The sequence below is a fragment of the Mus musculus genome, chromosome 2 (assembly GCF_000001635.26).
Source record: "Mus musculus strain C57BL/6J chromosome 2, GRCm38.p6 C57BL/6J".
NCBI classification, from domain to species: domain Eukaryota; kingdom Metazoa; phylum Chordata; class Mammalia; order Rodentia; family Muridae; genus Mus; species Mus musculus.
The window spans coordinates 139,961,869-139,983,054 of NC_000068.7; the positions used below are offsets into that span (position 1 = coordinate 139,961,869).

A 21,186-nucleotide genomic window follows, 5' to 3' on the forward strand; every position below is an offset into this window, starting at 1 on the left:
AGCCTTATACTTTCTTTGTTCTACTTCATCTTTTTTTCTATAATATCATTCATCATTTAAAATATTAACTTTATTTAAACTGCATATTATTTTTCAAATTATTTAAACTATTTAATTTAAACTATTTCTTTTTTAAAAATTTATCTATATTTTTGTGTGTATGTGTGTTGCCTGCAAGAACACCTGTGTACCATGTGCACACCTGGTGCCTGTAAAGGCCAGATGAGAAAGCCAGGTCCCCAAGGACTGAAGTCACAAGATTCTTACAAGCTGCCATGTATATGCTTGGGATCAAATCCAGGTCATCTGGAAGGGCAGCCAGTGTTCTGAAAGCATGCTGAGCCAGCTCTGTAGCCCCTAAGCTGTCTAGTTCTACCACAAGACTATAGGCTTTAAGAGGACAGGAACATCTGTGTATTTCATTATCATAAGTCAACACTCAAAATAGCAAGTCATATCTCTAAGGTACTTCCCAAATGAATGATATACTTCAAAGGAGCTGGCCATATTATGGTCCAATGGTAGAGCATATGCTTAGCATGAATGGAGGCTTAGGTCTCAATCACCAGTATAGCAACCACTAGAGAAAACAAAAACAAAAAAACAAAAGGAAAATCCAGGGGCCATCATGAATGTAAAAACATGGAGGAAAATCAATGACAAATCTACATGTGCAATAAGAGCAAATTGTCTTTAAAAAACATTTTATTAATAATGTTCAACTGTTTTTGTTTTTTAAAATCTTCCTTTTTTGAGTTTTTTTTAATTGGGTATTTATTTCATTTACATTTCCAATGCTATCCCAAAAGTCCCCCACACGCTCCCCAACCCACTCCCCCACCCACCCACTTCCACTTCCACTTCTTGGCCCTGTCGTTCCCCTGTACTGAGGCATATAAAGTTTGCACGACTAATGGGCTTCCACTAATGGCCGACTAGGCCATTTTCTGATTCATATGCAGCTAGAGACACGAGCTCCAGGGAGGTACTGGTTAGTTCATATTGTTGTTCCACTTATAGGATTGAAGAACCCTTTAGCTCCTTGGGTACTTTCTCTAGCTCCTCCATTGGGGGCCCTGTGGTCCATCCAATAGCTGACTGTGAGCATCCACTTCTGTGTTTGCTAGGCCCCGGCATAGTCTCACAAGAGACAGCTACATCTGGGTCCTTTCGATAAAATCTTGCTAGTGTATGCAATGGTGTCAGCGTTTGGAAGCTGATTATGGGATGGATCCCCGGATATGGCAGTCTCTAGATGATCCATCCTTTCGACTCAGCTCCAAACTTTGTCTCTGTAACTCCTTCCATGGGTGTTTTGTTCCCAATTCTAAGAAGGGGCAAAGTGTCCACACTTTGGTCTTCGTTCTTCTTGAGTTTCATGCGTTTAGCAAATTGTATCTTATATCTTGGGTATGCTAAGTTTCTGGTCTAATATTCACTTATCAGTGAGTACATATTGTGTGAGTTCCTTTGTGATTGGGTTATCTCACTCAGGATGATGCCCTCCAGGTCCATCGATTTGCCTAGGAATTTCATAAATGAGTTTTTAACTTTGTTTAGTTTTGTTTGCAGTGATAATTTCTGGACCAAAGGTCTCCATGTGCTATGCTTATGTTTCACAACTGTGTTCTGTCCCCAGCCCTGGCTATATGCTAGTTCTAAGTAACATACTTAAAGCATTAGAGTTACAGACAAGTTAAAAATAAAAGAACAGGTAGGAGATTTAGATCCATTAAGCAAATATCAATCTATACAATGAAGGCATTTTAATATCATGTTTTGCATACAAAAAGCATTAACAGAAACAAAAAGAATATGATAAATGTTAAAAATTCTGCTTCACTGAGAAGATAAAGTAAGTCTAAATTCATATTACTTTAAAACGTATGTGAAGTGGCTTTAAATGTATGTGAAGTAAAAAAATCACAAAGAAAAAAAAAAGTGAGCAAACTGTAATGAGCTATTTCAAAACATTTCTTCCCATCATAAGTAGATCAAGTAAGAAAAACCAGCCATGGACAATACATTACAGCTGGATTGACAGGTGTCCATATGCTATTCTCAGCAATTACACAGGAAACACCATCTTAAAAGCACACATGAATGTTTACAAGTTATCATACATTAAACTATAAATCACAACAAATTTCAAGAAACAACATCAAAAAGAATACATGCAGACTATAAAACAGGGGAATCAATAAAATTTGAAAATTAAAAATAAAACACTTCTGAAGAATTTGTGGATCAAATAAAACTAAATGCAAACAAAGGCTAACAGGTGATAATAATACCACACTTTCACGAATGCAGAATACAAGAAAAACAGTGCTGGGAAGGAAATTTACATACACAATGCTGATGATTCTGGAAAACTAATGTCCAATTAACAAAGTCAGAAAGAGAGCAGGTTAAACACAGTATCTAGAAAATATAAATTGAAGGTAAGATGAAAAAAATTAATGAAGAAATTAACGCTACCCAGAGATCAAAACAAGCAAATTTGGTTGGTGGGGTTGTTAAGTAAACTGAATGAATTCAATCTAATATACAACCATTTTCTTTACCACTGACATCTCAGCAAAAGACCATCCCCATCGGCTTCTCTACTACCAAGCCCCACCAACCCCTCTTCCCACCTCAACCCCCATCTTAAAATCCTGCAGCCTCAAAATACTCCAAAAAAAAAGTTTCCTGACTCATTTCCCAGAGTCTTCTCTGCCTTTAACCTCCCCTAACACAATGTTCTTCCCACTTTAAAAACACTCTACATTGGTTTGTTCTAGGCTAGTTTGGGGAATCCTGTGTAGAGAATAACTACTATAAAACAAAAACTCACTCTCTAGACTCTCTGAAAGAGAATCTTGCTCAGTGCGCACACAAGCTGTAAGCTCACCATGGCGGAAGCTGCTTTCCTGGCAGGGATCTAGTTCCATTTCTGAATGCGATGTGCAGATCTTCCCTAGGCCATGCTTTTGCACAACATCTCCATGAGGCCTGTCCTTACAGGTCACTACTATGGGGCCATGGCTGCCTCCACACTCAGGTCCAGACCATTTCTCACAAGCAGAGAGTGACTCTACTTCAGGAAAGTTTATATGCCCATTAGTCTACTGTTCCAAATCCATGTCTAAACACTTACCCATCAAACACTGAGCCCCTCACTCTATCTACAAAGAAATACATGTCTTGGTTTTGACCATACATCCTTACATTCAGTGTCTCATTTGCCTGCTTTTACTGCCTTCTCATGCACTGATGTCATCCAACACTGTAAAATACTCCTCTTATTTCTGACTCAGTTTCCTTTACTCCAAAATTTCCTATTTCCTAAAAGCTCTAATAAGTGATACTCATCCCAAAGTTTTGCTTCAACTTTTGTTTTCTCCCCTGGAAAGCTTGGCTATCAAATCAAATAGACAAAAGTGTTATAATCAAACCAACATCTGAAAACCCACCAAAAAGGAGGCATTTCATAGAGGCACACGCATCATACCACCTACTGACAGTGACATTACCACATGCTAATGGGATATGAATTCAGTACCTAGGAAGATTAAAAGACACATAAATAAGCAAGCTAAAACACTGTTAATTAAATAGATGGCAACAAACTCTTTATAAGAGCAGGCAACGTTTTTCAATTTAGTTGTCCAATTTAGCTCTTTCAAGGAACACCTGGCCAAAGCCTGGAACATAGGCCTTTCTTTCATTTTGGGCTACCCTCACTTTCTCTGGATAAAATTACACTTTTAAAAGCCAGAACTGCACTGGCCTTTGAACTGAGTCTTAAAGCAGTGGGGAATACCAGATAAAGGACTAGAAAGTAACACAGACAGTCTGGATCCTATTCCTGCCAGAGAAACACTGTAACAATTAGGATGGGCCACTTGACCTGGATTTAAATGGTACCCTCTCCATATTGAAGAGGAATAATTAATATCGACTTAAAAATTATTAAGTTGCTTTATATGCATGAGATTTTATAAGCAGAGCACTATCAGTTTGGCCAGTTAATTATGGGTATATCCACAAAACCAAAAATTATTCAAACTCATAAAAGTTTAACTAAGGGCAAGCATATTAAAAAGTAAAATGAAAGAAATGTTCATATGCTTTCTCCTTTTGTTCTCAAGTAAACTCAAATCGTATTAGAAAACAGGTAAGTCAAAAAGAACTAAAAAAATGGGTGAAGAGCACTATATATTTTAGGACATAAGTAATATAATCTAGAGTATCAAATGTCATTCAATTTAACCTCAACGATGTTTTCAGATGGTTATGACACTCAAAGGCCTACATTTGACACAAATAGTTCCTAGGATGAGCCCTGTTCATACGTAGTTCTAAACATTCTCCTCAATTGGTCCCAGGTACAGTTAGAACAAATAAGAGTTGGGGTGGGAAAAACACCTCTGGATGTGGACATTTTCGTTCTATAAGACCTTTGTCCACACTTACAAATTCGCATATTAAAATAAACATGTGCCAGGAAATGAATGGGCATTCTTGGTATGCTAAGGTTTAATTCTTTCCTAGGATGTGAGGGACATGGCCTGGAAGTACATTTGTAAAACAGGCATTTTTACCCTCTGTAACAGGAAAGGTACTTGCTCATATTTCTCTGGGTGAGCACGCCCCCTTGTGGACACTTCCATACTTACCTTTTCAGAAGTCTATTTCCTGGTACATGTTTCTCTTTCCTGCTTATGTATCTTTAATATCACTCCTTAATAGCTACAATACTGAAGAAGTAACAGTATTATTTAATACTTCAACTAACCTAACTTCTTTCTTTTGTTGTAAATTCCTATATACAAGTTTATCATCAAAAACTGAAGCATGGATTTTGACCCAGCATATATTTAACCATCTTAAAAAAAAAAAAAAAATCAAACTTTTGTTGAGTCTACAAGATAAATAAAATAAAATAAAATGGTTTTTCCTTTGAAATTAGTATCAGAATCAGTTTTAGATTGTTAGTACTAAATTAATGTTTTTATGAACTATAAAAAGGATAAAATCAATACGTTCACCCATTCATGAGCTAACATGAATAATAAATCTCAAAGTGACAGATGTAAAATGTAAATAATCCAACTTGAAAAGTACTTCCTGCTTAATTTACTAAGTAATGGGGGGGGGGGGAGGGAATGTATTTTGATCTCAGTGGAATTAGAACAGTCCTTAAAAGAAGACCAGAATAAAACGTTAGGAGGCAGAAAAATAGCTGTCGCTTTGTTACCAATTATTATTCCATAAATACTGACGCTTGAGGAAAACCAGAATTGAGACTAACAAATTCATAAGTAAAAAAAGAAAAATTAAATAGAAAAACAAAACCTTCTAAGCCCTCTCCACTTTCAGAGTTTCTTTGAGACACACTATCATCCTCAAAGCCCGCCTCTATACGTAATCTGGAACTTCACTCTGGCTCACTTAGTATTTTAACTTCAATAAAGGAATCTTCATTTCTAATCTTGTTGGTTTAGGGTTGAAATGCCTCCTATACCTATATAAACATTTCTTTTCCTAGACTTTGGAAAGTTTCTGCTTTCCAAAAAGTTTTATTGAATCTATTTCTTAAGCATGGACTTCTCCTACATCATGAATCACAGATCATTTTGGTCTTTCATAGTACTCTGTAAGTCTAGCGTACTCTTTGTAGTTGCAGTTCTCTCCTTCCAGCACTTGAGAAACTTGACACAGACCTGCTTGCTGTTCCACACAGCATTACTCTGACAGAAGAATTCATCTCACAGCCAATGAAGTATTACACAAAAACAAGAGGAAGCAGCATGCTGGCTGACAGGGTTATGTTCAACTAACGTTGTTATATCCAGTCTGGTGGTGCCACCCTCAGTGGGATGAGACCTCCTACACTAACAATCAAAATAACCCCCATAGACATGCCAACAGGCCAATCTATAATGCAGACAAATTCTCAGGAAAGTTTTTTTTTCCCCCTCAGATACTTCTAGATTATGTCAAACTGACAGTTAAATCTACCCACGGCAGTTAGTGTGGTAGTGAATGGTGCTTCCATTACTAGGCACTTACTGTTGAATACCAGTACCTACAGTGCCTTTCATATCTTGGCTCCAGCAAAGTTTGCTTCTTTCTAACTACTGCACAGTTCAGTTTTCAAGTTTTTTCTTTGCAGTCTAGAGGTATTCTGCTGGCCAGCTCTCAGCATATAGTCCTATGACCCTTGCTTTGGGTTCCATAGGAGTGTACTTCACGTAGAGTCTGGAAGTACCAAGCAAACAACTGAGCAAGGCTGGTGAAATTGGGGTCCCTATTTTTAATGCCATATTTCATCTCTATGAGAAGACTTTCTTGTCTCTTCTGCTGTCACGTACAAATTTTCTCTCCCTCTCAAAAGAGGGAGAATGCTGATGCTCTGAGGCTATATGTATTGAGTGAGGTCCACATCACCTCTCCTGGGGCGTGGACTTCCTGGACCACTGCACTATATATCCATTAGCAGTTCCTGAGACCACACATTGCTGACATTCAAGTTGTCTCCACTGCTTTCCAACTTACATAAACTCAGATAAAAAAACCATTCCAACTTGGTTTTTGTTTTAAATTATTTCCATAGAATAAAATAAGTAGAAAATAAGTCAATAACAAAAGATAATAAAGTGAGAATTATATATTAAGATATTGCATAACATGCACGCCTTTAACCCCAGCACTTGGGAGGCAGAGGCAGGCAGATTTCTGAGTTCCAGGACAGCCTGGTCTACAGAGTGAGTTCCAGAACAGCCAAGGCTACACAGAGAAACCCTGTCTCAAAAAGAACAAAAAAATAAAATTAAATTAAATTAAAAATAAAAATAAATAAGAATGTGTTCCAATATCACATAGCAAATGTCAGTAATACAAAACTTCCAATTATTTCTGTACCAACCCAGTAGATGAAAAATCAGAAACACAGATGGAAAAGCTACTAGCATGGAAGAAAAGTTAACCAAGGAAATTTACATTTTTTAAGAAAAGAAACAAATATAAATGGTAGAAATTAAAAACTCATGGATGAAAAAATTTAAAAGTACACTGGAAAATACGGCCAAAGACTCTACCAAACAAATAAAAGATATTAGGAATAGACAACATAGTTAAGGAAATATTATAATTAAAAATTAATAAGAAAAAATAAATGGCACCAATCATTCTATAGGATACTCTAGGATACCATCAAGAAAGGTTCCATGGGATAGAAAGCTGAGACTAAAAAGTAAAGGCACAAGAAATATATCTATGAAATTGTAGCATAAATTCCCCAAATTAGAGAAAAAAAAACATTACTCAAATGCAAGCTGCATTTAGAATTTCCCACCAAAATATGACCATAGAAGATCTTTACGATACATTTAGTCAAGAAGTCAAAAACATAATACAAACAATATCAAAATATATAAGAAAAAAGGGCCAGTGACATAGCTTAGTAGGCTAAAGGTACTTGCTGTCAAATCAAGAGACTTGAGTTGGAGCCAAGACCCATATGGTAAAAGAAAACTTACTTCTTCAGGTTATGCTGATCTCCACATGCACGACGGCACTTGTATTCACACGAGATGTGGGGGGAAGGGTGTGAATAAATAAATGAATGAATAGATAAACAAATGTAATAAAATGATGTTTGTTTGTTTGTTTGTTTGTTTTTTTCGAGACAGGGTTTCTCTGTGTAGCCCTGGCTGTTCTGGAACTCACTCTGTAGACCAGGCTGGCCTCGAACTCAGAAATCCGCCTGCCTCTGCCTCCCAGGTGCTGGGATTAAAGGCATGTGCCACAATGTTTTTAACTGTCTTTTTTTTTTTTTTTTAAAGATGTAAGGAAAAAAACATAAGCACGTCAAGATTAACAACAGCTCTTTCATCTTCAGTGATAAAAGTCAGGAAAGCATGTTTGAAACAAAACATTTCAAGTTCTGGAAGTAAATAACTGCTAAGCAAGATTGGTATATCCAACAAAACTTTCTCTTTCATCGCTTTTTAATCATTATTTCTTAATGAAGTAACAGCATTTGAAGAACACTAAGGCAGTTTGAAGAAACCAAACCAACACTGCAGAAGATTCTTAAAGGACAACAATACGACAACAGGAGGAGGACAGCCTTGAGCATGAAGGGATGAACAAACTTCATGAAAGGAGCAGGTGATTGGGAGTTATCAAAGAAATCTTGTTTAACAGAGAGAAAAACAGCAAATAACACTGACAGGAGAGAAAGTAAACGATAAACAACAATCTAACCAACCAGAAAACAATGGACAAAATTATATGCGTTAGTAAGAATCTCGCAGTGATACCCTTACATGGACTGGAATCACAAGGACAGAGAGATGCAAGATAAGTTGACTGAATTAAAACACAGATTCAGCTATCTGTTGTCAAAAACACCACATCTCACTGGTAATGTTACCCACAGGCTTAGAGGTAAAAGATGGAAAACGATATACTAAGAGAATTGGGCAAGATTGTACAACTATTCTGGTATTGGGGGAGGGAGGGAGGGAGGGAGGGAGGGAAGAAGAGAGCACACTAGCTAGCAAACATCAATCAGTCCACTATAGGGACTGGAGAGGCCATTATATGGGCTAGACAGGTAGCTCAGAGGTTAAGAGCCACTTGGGTACATAGGTTTAGTTTCCCGGGATGTACATACAGGCTTACAACCAGCTTTTAACTCCAGTTCCAGGGGATCCAACAGTCACTTGGCCTCCTCAAGCACTAAGCTTACAAATGGTACAAAGATATACATGCAGATACACACACACATAAGATATACATGCAGATATACATGCAGATACCCACACACATAAAGTAAATAAATCCTTTTTTAAGGCTACTATATTTTAACAAAAGAACATTTCACCAACAAGATATAACAGCTGTGAATAGGTTAATATTAAATATTAGGACCAGAGATTTCAAAACCAAACAATGGGCATCAAAGTCAGATAGGTCCTCATACAATAATAGAGCAACAACACTAGGAGGCTTCACTATCCCAGGAATAAAATTAATAGCAGCAAAAAAGCTTTCAGAATGAAACAACAACTATCAAATAGACATAACAGATATCTCCAGAATACTCCATCTAACTCAGCAGTTCTCAACAGAGGTAACCTAAGACCATTGATAAACATAATTACATTACAATTCATAACAGTAGCAAAACTACAATTATGAAGTAGCAATGAAAATAATGTTCTGGTTGGAGGTCATTACAACAGGAGGAACTGTACTACAGGGTTGCAACTTTAGGAAGGTTGATAAGCAATGATGTAATAAATGGAATTCTTCACAATATCCAATAGAATCTCCTCTAAAATAAAACATATTTTAGATCACCAAACAAGTCTTAGCAAACATAAAGGAATCTAGATAAATTCTTATATCTTCTTACATCGTGGTAAAACTAGAAATCAAGGGTATATAAAAAATGAAAAGGAACACAAGTACTGAAAGATTAAATAAAAAATACACACTTGCTTGACCTCCGTCATCTAACAAAAGCATGGAAGAAATTAACAATTCTTAGAGACAATGAAAAGGAAAACTTACCTCAACTTTTAGAATACAAAGCAGACAGTTCTAAGAGGAAATTCTGTCGTGATGATGGCCTTATAAAAAAATCATCAAGTTTTCAAATAAACAAGCTAATAACCCAGCATACAGTGTTGGAAAGACGAGAACAAGCCAAACTAAAAAGCAGCAAGTGAAGTCGGGCGTGGCGGTGCACGCCTCTTTATCCCAGTGCTCAGGAACACATCTCTACCTGAAGTCGAGCCCCAGGGCCCACGTGGTGGACAGACAGAACTGAATATTGCAGGTTGACCTCTGACCTCCGCAAGCATCCCATAGCATACACATGCCCACACACCCCTACACAAACGAATACCTGAAGATAAAAACATCATAATGATAAATGCTGAGCTTCTAAACCCCATATAAACACATGAGGTAGCAGCAAATTTAAAGACTGACCTACCTAGCACCAATTAACATTTAAAAAAACCTGTACAGTGGACTCATCAGGTGATAAACATATTCTTTGATGGGACTGCTGCAATTTTTAATCTATTAACCATCATTCAAGGCAGTGATTTCAAAAGGAAGACAATCACTTCAAAGGAAGAACTTCTCATTTTATAGAGCATAATATGTAATGAGCATCTCTTTACAAAAGTGACAGAAGCCCACACTCACACTTACTATCTTCTTGAAAATCACAGAGCAAAAGATCAAGCAAAGTAACTTTCAAGAAAATAGTAATGATACTCCTCCTTGCACACAAAATGCACAGGCGTGTACAAATGGAACAATGTGAAGAAAATATGTTGCTGGGGGGGGCACTCATTTTCTTTGATCTTAACCTACCTCTCACCCAAAAAAACACAGTGATTTAGAATGATGCAGTTAAGCGCTTACATAATAACTTCAAGATGGAAGGGGAAAGGGGAAAACATTACCCACAATATACTTCAAAAGAATAGAATATATTTATATGAAGCACACAAAGCAAGTCCCAACATTTCCTTTCTGAAACATGTGGCCAATTTAATGTCCCTGTGTGGTGGCTAAAGAACCAAAATTAAAAGTTGCAGCATCTCTTTCGAGTGGTTTTGAACACACGACATGGTATGAAAGCACAAAAGCAGACCTTATTTCCCCAAATGTGTTTGTTAGAAACTGAAGACGACAACAGACTCAGACAACGGGCAAGGGCTGATGAGCATTTGCTGCGCTAACCCGAGTAAGCGCTCACTGACCTACAAGCCAACAAAAATCAACTGAAAGCTTACAGTGCGTTATGCACGTGGTGAGAGGAAGTGGGGATAACCATGCACACTCAACTGCAGAATCTGCTACTAAAGAAAAGGGGATGGAAGCTATTTAGGCAATATGCTGTGAGGAAAGGAAAGAGAAAGGGGAGTCTGAAACATCAAAACTGTTGAGATCAAACAATACCCCCAACTTCTTTTAATACTCTAAGAATAAGAGTTCTTTCCAATCATATCCAGGACTAATTGTTTGAAATTGATCTTTATGAAATCTAGACTATGGTCTAGATGCATGGTGTCTGCTTTCTAAATGTAAATGTCTTCTCAGCCATGAATAACTTAGTTTTCCTATGGCATGAACCGAATACAGAAACAGACCAAGGAGCGAATGGCATCATTCAAAGACTATCTTCACTCAGCTATAATAAAAATTAGTGCTGACGAGGTTACCTTTTGCTTTTTGTCTCAGAACACAAGTATGAAATATTTACATACAATAAGAGACAGAAGAAAATCTAAGTAAGCCCACCCAGAGAGAACAGGGCCAAATATTTACTACTATTTTCATATTAAATATAATAAGTTAAACAGGTATCTTTCCCTTTTCTACCACGTAAGTCACCTACAAAAGCAATGATGAAAAAAAGAAATACAATCACAAAGAAGAGATAATTCCTAAAAATCTGTATTTCTCACTTTAAAATATTACACCTTAAAATCTATGAAACCTACAGCTAGAAACTAAGTTCACAAAACTGAGTTAATTCACAGAAATTTGGTGCAATGGCATCAACTCTTCCTCACTGTCACTCTCACTTCAATGATAAAACTTCTCAAAAGCTAGCCTGACACTGCTTCCCACCCCACCCCTACCTCATCAACCCACACATGTCCATCACCAATCTATACCTCACAAATATGGTCTGCCCAGATCAACAGTCTCCAGGTGCCAAACCCAGCAGCCATTCTTCAGCAGTATGTGACCCCGCAAAGACTTTCTTTGAAATAAATGTTCCTCCTGTAGTCCTCTCTTTCTCCTCCCTCCCCACCCCTCTCTCTCTCTGACACGAAAGTACATCCGGGTACCTTTGCCTCACCAGCCCCTTTTCTCCCAGTTTCTACATCTTGAACTGGCTTGAGATTCAGGTGCAAATCTCTCACACAGTCTCACTATTCAGTGTGTAAATATGGATGTATATCCCTTTTTATGTCAATAATTTCATCACATATCTCACCCTCTTGCTCTGTCTATAAAACAACTGTTCTTGAACATGTACTTGCTCCTATAACCAAATTCACAATCGATACTTCACAGCAAGCTTTCCAATAGTAGTGATGAAGGGTTGGTACAAGTTTTCAGAAGTTGAAAATACGCTAGGAAGAGCAAAGGAGTATGGTTTTAAATGCATTTGTTTAACAGTGTCCCTTGGTGTCAACAGGCTTGGTTGCTAACCTCAGTCGGGCACTACTGGGAAGATTGTGGAACTCTTAAAACATGGGAGGAAAACACCAGACACTAGGTCCCTGAAGAGTACACTTAAGGACAGGCACAGCCTAGCCCACTCTCTCTGTTTTCCCTTCTAGGACTCGGAGAGGTGATCAGGCTTCCCTTACAATGGCCATGCTTTGATGTACCTTCCTTGTCAGAGGCGTGACAGCAGAGGCCTGTGAACACACAAAATCCCTAACCCAAAAGAAAACAACTTTCTCATAAGAAAACTGCCTCGGTATTGTAAAACTCAACAACACCCTAAGGTTTTCATCCTTTTATTCAGGGTGCTGGGGATTGAACCCAGGGCCTTATGTGTGCTAGGCAGAGACTCTAGCACTGAGATACGTGCCTAGCCTGACCTATTGATAGAACCAAAGCCTTTCCATTGAATGTAGGTTCTCAGACAATGTTCCATACAGTTTCTCTTAATAAGCAATGAGATGACCTATGATTTTGACTTTCATAATTTATAAAAGAGAACAAGAAAATAAAAATATTAACAAACATTCTAAATAAAGTATACATGGATTTTTATGGTTTTCATCAACTTCACTAGCTTACATTTCCATAATTATAATGCAACAGCATTTCCTTACAAGCCAGTTCTGTTTTTTTAATTTACTTTTCCAATAGAGCACTAAATATTCATACAATCCTTAGTCTTCAAATAAACAACTCTCCTTTTAAATTCATTATCCCAAGGTTTAACATGAAACAACAGATTGTGTGATCTTAATAATAAAAAGCAATGAACCCAAGGAGGATACCAACACTTTCAGCTGCAAGCAGGTATGGGAGCATGGCACACTGAAAGGTAGCTCTAGAAACAAAGCCGAAATGCTTTCCACACGCACTCCATCCAGAAGGACCCAGCCCGTTTGCCCTTCAGCTGCATTCCTCACCATCCTCTCTGCAGATTTTGCCTTCAAGCACACTAGCTCTCTTCACTACCCCACATGACAACCGTCCACAATGACCTCTGAACACACAGTTCATTCTGGGTGATATATTCTTCGGCTGACTGCTTATAAAGCTCACTCATCTTTCACATTTTAGCTCAAGTATGTCTTCCTGATCATCTTAATGGACGCAATCGATCTTCATACTCTCATATCTCGGCTACTATATCATATCATGTTCTTTTCTTAACAAAACACAACAAACATATTGAAACATGATAATAATCTTAATTACAGGTATATATTTTCCAGTCTCTGTCTCACTAGAGAATTTTGTTCACCATGTAGTCTTATTATTACAATCACTTTCTGAATAAAAAGAAAAACAAAAACAAAAAAAAACTAGTGACCTGAATAGGTAAGGCCGTGATAACTTGTATGCATAACTTTCTAAACTGATAGCCGCAACACAGAACTGTGTAAGAATTTCACAGCAGTTTTGTTCCTGGGAGTAAACACCCAGAGACAGCCAATCTCAGCAGGAGAATATATAAACAAATTATAGTCTATGTACATTAGGATACTACTTAGAGGTGTTTTGTTTTGTTTTGTTTACAGAACCAGTGATGGGACATCTAGAAATATTCTCTGAAAACAAGTCAATAGAAAAGGCACATTCCATATGTCAGCAACATAAAGCATCAATGGCAGTAAATAGCTGAAGGACAACAAGACCAGGAATGCTGTGTCTTGACCTGACTTGGGCTGCAAGAGTACACACAGTTCTGAAAACTGATGAAACTGTCTACTCTAGGCACTCTGTTTCTGAGACAGGTCACTCTACAGCCTGTGAGCTATCTGATCAAACTCCTGAATGCAAGGCTTGCAGACAAGCAAACCCAGACACTCACATTTTTAAAGGGCAAAAACTCCTAAATTTGTTCACCAAGGCATCATAAAGAATGCAGAAACACACACACATTCACATGTACACGTACACACCCACATTCACAAAACAGTACAGACTACACAAGCTTTCATCAAAACCTATATACTAATTTGCTTATTTGCTTCCTAAAACCCATATTATGAGCTACATATGCAGAATTGAACCAAAATGTTTGATTAATTATCCTATGAGGAAACATACTGAGAAAATACCTATTATTATGAAAGATGGTTTATTTGGTACTTTATGGCATCCACATAAAACTTTGATAGAAGCATAAACCAGCTCATAAGGCACTAAAGAAGGACTACATGATACAGATAAGGTACATATAGAATATGACCCGACACATCAATCAAGAGGCGTGTGCTAGTAAACTCTAACATCATAACATGAAGAACGCTGTAGCTTTTAAACTCCATTGCACCATCAAAAGCAAGTACGAGAGGACTGAGACAATACAGTACCATGTGACATTCTGTGGTCACTGGGCAAGAGAAGCAAAGAATGGGCAAACACTGAGAAGCTGAGTTTCTTATTTTATTCAATTTTAATTAAGTTTAATTTTAAAACATTTTCAGCCACTGCCAAAAATGATTCTAATAACTAAATATGCAAATTCACATTTTCAAAAGTAAATTTTATTACATGTATTCATTTATATGTCTATTTATTTATGTGTATCTGTGTGTTTACATACACAAATGCCACAGCATGCAACTTTCAGAAGTCTGTTCTGTCCTTATACCATGTGGGCCCTGGGGATCAAACAGCAGTAAGTGCCTATACCCACTGTGCCATCTTACCAACTCTCAACAGTTATAGCTCATTATTAACTTTTCTACTGATTATATTTCAAAAGATATTTTAATTCAGTAACAAAATATATTATTAAAATTAATTTTTGTTTACATTTTGAAATTAAACTCACTGTTTCTTTTCATGATCAAATTTTCAAGAAAGGGGCTACAGAAATAGGCTCAGAAGTTAAGAGCGTTTGCTGGTCTCCCAAAGACCAGGGTTCAATTCCTAGTACCCACAGAGCAGCTCACAACTGTCTGTAACTACAAGATCTGTCACCCTTACACTGACATACATGCAGGCAAAACATCAATGTACATTTAAAAAAAAATTTTTCCCCCAAGAAAGGCTTTCTCGGTATAGCCCTGGCTGTCCTGGAACTCACTCTGTAGACCAGGCTGACCTGGAATTCAGATATCTACCTACATCTGCATCCCAGAATTCTGGGAGTAAAAGTACATACCACAACATCCAACTCAAGGTCTAGTTTGTAAATTACAATTTTGATATGTGCATTATGCATGTACAAGTGCACATGCTCAGAGAATGTCACAATGTATGTGTGAAAGTCTGAGGACAACTTGCAGGAGTCGCCTCTGTCCTATCATATTGCTTCTGGGGAAAACTGGGGTCACCAGTTGAACCTTTTGCAGTAAGTACATTTACTTAATGAGCCCCACCAGATCGGCTCTGCTTTAATACACACATAAGAATATGCTATAATTCAAATGGACAGTATTGTTCTAAAAGCAGGTCAACAACATCCCTGCCATGCATCAGCCAATTCTTCAGACACCTCCTGACCTTTGCGCTTGATTGTCGTCTTCTCTTCAGCTGGATGAAGTCTGTTTCCACCCTTTCTGCCAGCTCTAGTTTCCTCTTGTTCCTTTTAAATGCAGCTAAGCTGAATCCTACAATAGAGAACAACAAAAATATTTGAGAATTATTTGAACAAGTAGGCAAGAAAGATAACCTAAACAGTGACTACCCCCCCAAAAAAATCCACTTAAGATTGTTGAACTGTTGGTTTTAAAAAGGCTCCCCAATGTACACTGAAAATAAGAAAAACAAAAGGATCAGCATGAGTTTATAAACTGAGGGAAAGGATCAAAGCAGACAAACAACTGAGTTCTGAAGGTAGACAGGGCCTAGGGACACGTAGTGATCCACAACCATTCAGCTATTGTAGGATTCAACTTACAGTTCTCTAAGTCTCAGTGCACAGACATGAGATGACACTTGGGAACACCACACTGGAAGTATACTAGAAAAGAGGAGATCCCGGAGGTCGATCCACCTCAGGGAGTGTAAAACAAGCTGCCATGTACTAACAAATAAGATTGCAAGCCTTAACCTTGTCTCTAGAATAAAAGGAAAATGTACAAAGGAAATGTTAACCAAAAAGGGTTCTGGTGCATGGGTGGAGAAGTGTTCAGGTCATCTGTATGATCTGAAGGAGAAAAAGTGACCCCATGTCTCTGATGATGAGTCCTCACTGACAGCTGAACTGAAGGAGAAAAAGTGACCCCATGTCTCTGATGATGAGTCCTCACTGACAGCTGAACTGAAGGAGATGAAGTGACCCCATGTCTCTGATGATGAGTCCTCACTGACAGCTGAACTGAAGGAGATAAAGTGACCCCATGTCTCTGATGATGATCCTCACTGACAGCTGAACTGAAGGAGATGAAGTGACCCCATGTCTCTGATGATGAGTCCTCACTGACAGCTGAACTGAAGGAGATAAAGTGACCCCATGTCTCTGATGATGAGTCCTCACTGACAGCTGAACTGAAGGAGATGAAGTGACCCCATGTCTCTGATGATGATCCTCACTGACAGCTGAACTGAAGGAGAAAAAGTGACCCCATGTCTCTGATGATGAGTCCTCACTGACAGCTGAACTGAAGGAGATAAAGTGACCCCATGTCTCTGATGATGAGTCCTCACTGACAGCTGAACTGAAGGAGATGAAGTGACCCCATGTCTCTGATGATGAGTCCTCACTGACAGCTGAACTGAAGGAGAAAAAGTGACCCCATGTCTCTGATGATGAGTCCTCACTGACAGCTGAACTGAAGGAGATGAAGTGACCCCATGTCTCTGATGATGAGTCCTCACTGACAGCTGAACTGAAGGAGATAAAGTGACCCCATGTCTCTGATGATGAGTCCTCACTGACAGCTGAACTGGATTTAGAAGCACCAGGGAAACATACCTCTGCCTGTATCTATGAGGTTATTTCCAGAGAGGGTTAATTGAGGAGGGAAGACTAGCCCTGAATGTTGGTAGCACCAATCCATGGTCTGGGGTCCTAGGCTGAATAAAACAAGCTCAGCACCAGTCTTTGTGTCTCTCTGCTTCTTGACTATGGACCAGCAGAAGCTGTCCCTCAAACTGTAGCCAGCACATACTCCTCTTCTTTGTTGGTGCTTGGCTGCAGACTATCCAGACAGAAAGGAAATTTGAAAAAATAAGAATCTGAGTACGTGAGCCTGGTACGCTGGCTCCCACTGTCATCAGAGCACTGTGCAAGCTGAGAGAAAGAACTGTCATGGGTTCCAGGCCAGACTGCGCTCCAGAATGAAATGTCTTTAAAACAAAACAAAACTAAAGTTTCATGTAATATCTACAGATGCACACATCCATCAACACCAGGACATTCTCCAACCTAAGCTATAAGGCACCAAAATGGGTCTCAAGATTGTAAAAACTAAAATATTAACACAAATCTTCTATAAGATGCCAGAACAAAATTTAGAAATTAATAAGCAAAAACAGAAAATAAGAAATACATTAAAATTAAACAATATACTGAGGAACAGCCAATGGATCCTGAAGAAATCAAAAGTATATCATAAAGTCTCTCAAGTTGATGGAAACACTGCATGCCAAAGCCTGTTCATTATCAAATGAAGTACAATAAAAGCAGCTGACCGTAGTTTATTGTCAAAGAGCCCCATCGCAGGGAACCAGGAAAACAACCAAACCCAAAGAAATTTTGAATATCAGAGCAGAAATAAGTGAACTAGAGACTAGAAATAAACTATTAATGATCAAATTGATAGCTGACTTTTGAAAGATAATAATCAACAAATAGAATAATCAAAAAATAGAATTTGATGTAAAAAAGGAGAAACATTACAAGTGGTATCACAAAAGTACAGTGAACCAGAAAAATTGTCATGGCAGTCATATGCCTGCAAATGACAAAGATAAGCCCTGGACACATACAACACAGCCTGCCTGGATCAAGACAGTGAAAAAAATATACAGGGGACTAAAACAAGTAATGAAACAGAGGCAGTAGGTTAGTGTCCCATATGGTTTGAAGATGGATGTAGATCAGTGGTAAAGCATTTGCCCAGCATGTACGAAGCCTGGAGTTGGTTCCTGTGGCCGTTTAAATGGGAATGCCCCAACAGACTTGACTCGTGTTTGAATGCTTGGTCCACGGGGAATGAAAGTATTAGGAACTGTGGCCTTGTTGGAGGAAGTGTGTCAGTGTGGAGTCGAACTTTGAGGTCTCAGAAGATAAGGCCAGTTCACTTCCTGCTACCTGCTGATCTGGGTGTAGAACTCTAAACCCCTTGTCCAGCACCATACCTGCCTCCATGCTGCCATCTTTCCCTCCATGGCAATAATGGACTAAATCTCTGAAACTATAAGCCAGTCCCAATTAAATGTTATCTTTTATAAGAGTTGTCGTGGTCATGGTGTCTCTTTACAGCAATAGAAACCATAAAGTACGGCAACAGAAATGCCAGCTCCCCAGCTTCAAAATATCAAGTAAGATGTATCCCAATGATGCAAGAACAAACCAAATATATCAATATAGCTATGATATCAAATCAAAAGAATAAAGAACAAAAATATGTGATCTCAATTCACATAGAAGAAAGCACTCAGTAAGACTCAGCAGCCCCTCACACTAAACCCCTGACAGGCTTAGAGGAATCCTCAAAGTCTGGGCTGGAATGGTGACGAGCGCCTGGGCACCATGACATGAGGAGAGCTAGAACAGGACATATAGCTCATGGACCTCTTTTATTGGCATGCCATGGGAGACTAACCCACATGGGCAAAGGACAGAGCCTATGACATTCACACACGTCCTGATATGTATACATACACACAGATACAACAGAGAGAAATGCATACACACACTAAATAAAATGTAAGAAAAAAAATCTAAAACAATTAACTGCAGCAACAACACTGTGCACAAATAACTTGCTCTTAAAAAAAAAAAAAAGGAGCTGAAGGGGTCTACAACCCTATAGGTGGAACAACAATATGAACTAACCAGTACCCCCAGAGCTCGTGTCTCTAGCTGCATATGTATCAGAAGATGGCCTAGTCGGCCATCACTGGGAAGAGAGGCCCCTTGGTCTTGCAAACTTTATATGCCCCAATACAGGGGAATGCCAGGGTCAAGAAATGGGAGTAGGTAGGTAGGGGAGCAGGGCAAGGGGGAGGGTATGGGGGACTTTCGGGATAGCATTTGAAATGTAAATGAAGAAAATATCTAATAAAAAATTGAAAAAAAAAAAAAGTTATGTGTGCCTGAACTAGAACCCAGATGATCCACAGGTGCTCATCAAGAGACATCTCTCCAACACCATGTCATCAGTATTTGTCCTTTACGAGGTCATTATAATTTACTGTGACATTAGATTATTGTCATGACCTGGGATGACATTCAGTGTCTTTGGAAGTAGCTAGTTGGGTCATGATGAGTTCATGACCATCAAGTGAAATGTGCAAGAGTTTCATGTTGCCCAGCTTACCAGTGACCACATATTGCATGACAAGAATTCTGAAAGCCATATGAAGGATGTTAGAATTTATAAATGGAAGGAAATTTTTGTGCAATAAAAGTCTTTCTTTTCTGTAATAGTGTCAGGAACTAATCAAATATGGTTTATCAATTAACTCTTATTCTAAAAGACAACAGAAAAGCATATTCTTAAACCTCTCTCTTTCTCTCAGGAACACACACACACAAACACACACACATATACATACATATATCTTATTTGTTAATAAACATCTTAGGCATTTTATAGATATACAGAATTACTAAAGTAAGTTATAAAGAACAAATATTTCTGTGAAACAAAAAATAAAATAAACAAGAAAGTGAATTATATTTACATTATAAAAGTAGGAATATCTAGGAATAAGTTTAAGGAAAAGAGAAATCTTTACAGTGACAATTAGAAAACACTGAAAAGAAGTTAAAAGGACACATGCACAAAAATGAAAACCACAACCCAATACTTTCAAAATATCTAAAGCAAATCCATAGATCTCATGCAATCTACATAAAAATACCAAAAACACTCTTCATAGAAATAGAGAAAGCAATCATAAAATTCACCTGTAGCCGTAGAAGATCCGAGTCCTACCAATCTTTAGCAAAATCAAAGCTGCATCATACAACTCACTTGAAAAACACATTACAAAACCACAGTAAACAGAAGAGGATGCAGTGACTAAAATTCTCACGCACAAGCACACAAGCATCACACACACACACACGCACACACACACACACACACGCACACACACGCAAGCACACACATCAGAGAAGCAGATTACAGAGCTGAGAAACTGTTCAGTATTACAACCAAGTGTTTTCCAAAAAAAGGTATCAAGAATATCTATTCTAGGTTTCTACTGGGGAGAAAATACAAAAAAAATAGAGAATAAAAAAAATGACACGGTTTCTCTTAACATAAAAAAATTTTAATTCAAAATACTTGACAGACTGAAACTGACAGGCAAATGGATGGAACTAGAAAAACCATCCTGAGACCCAGAAAGACAAATAAGGTCCTTTGCACATACATTATGGTTGCCAGTTTGTGTTTTTATGGAATTCCTGTGTGTGCAGATGAGTGGGTTTCTTGTGTCTTTTTGTGGGCTCTTTTCCTTCTGCTTGCTTGTTTTCTCCTACTGTGAGGTGTTAGCTATTGTTTTGCATTATTATGTTTTATTTTATATTTATCCCTTAGAAGCAAGTTTGTTTTCCAGTAAGAGACAGAAAAGGGGTGGATCTGAATGGAATTATCAGAATTATCTGAATGAATTACCAGAATACATAATCAGAATATATTATGTGCCCTACTCCCCAAAAACCTATTTTTTAATAACATGGTTTAAAAAAAAAAATCACAGTTCTGCATGCAAGACCTAAAACTACTGCATTAGCATTAAAGCAATGAAAAGTTTCAAGACACTATTATT

General features: G+C 38.0%; 1 protein-coding gene across 26 annotated transcripts in view; it reads right to left on the bottom strand.

Annotated features, from left to right (window-relative positions):
- Positions 1–21,186, bottom strand: part of Tasp1 (taspase, threonine aspartase 1) — a 233,369-nt gene that overhangs the window by 128,390 nt on the left and 83,793 nt on the right. For 25 of the 26 annotated variants that reach the window (NR_110352.1, NR_110351.1, NR_110350.1 and 22 more), the window contains one exon: positions 15,739–15,845. Coding sequence is in view for 18 of the 26 variants with exons in the window: in NM_001159641.2 (NP_001153113.1) it covers positions 15,739–15,845 (107 nt within the window). In the remaining 8 variants the exon portion in view is untranslated. Of the gene's footprint in view, positions 1–14,350; positions 15,846–21,186 lie in introns of those variants that run through there. The other variant, NM_001289611.1, reaches the window with a different exon arrangement.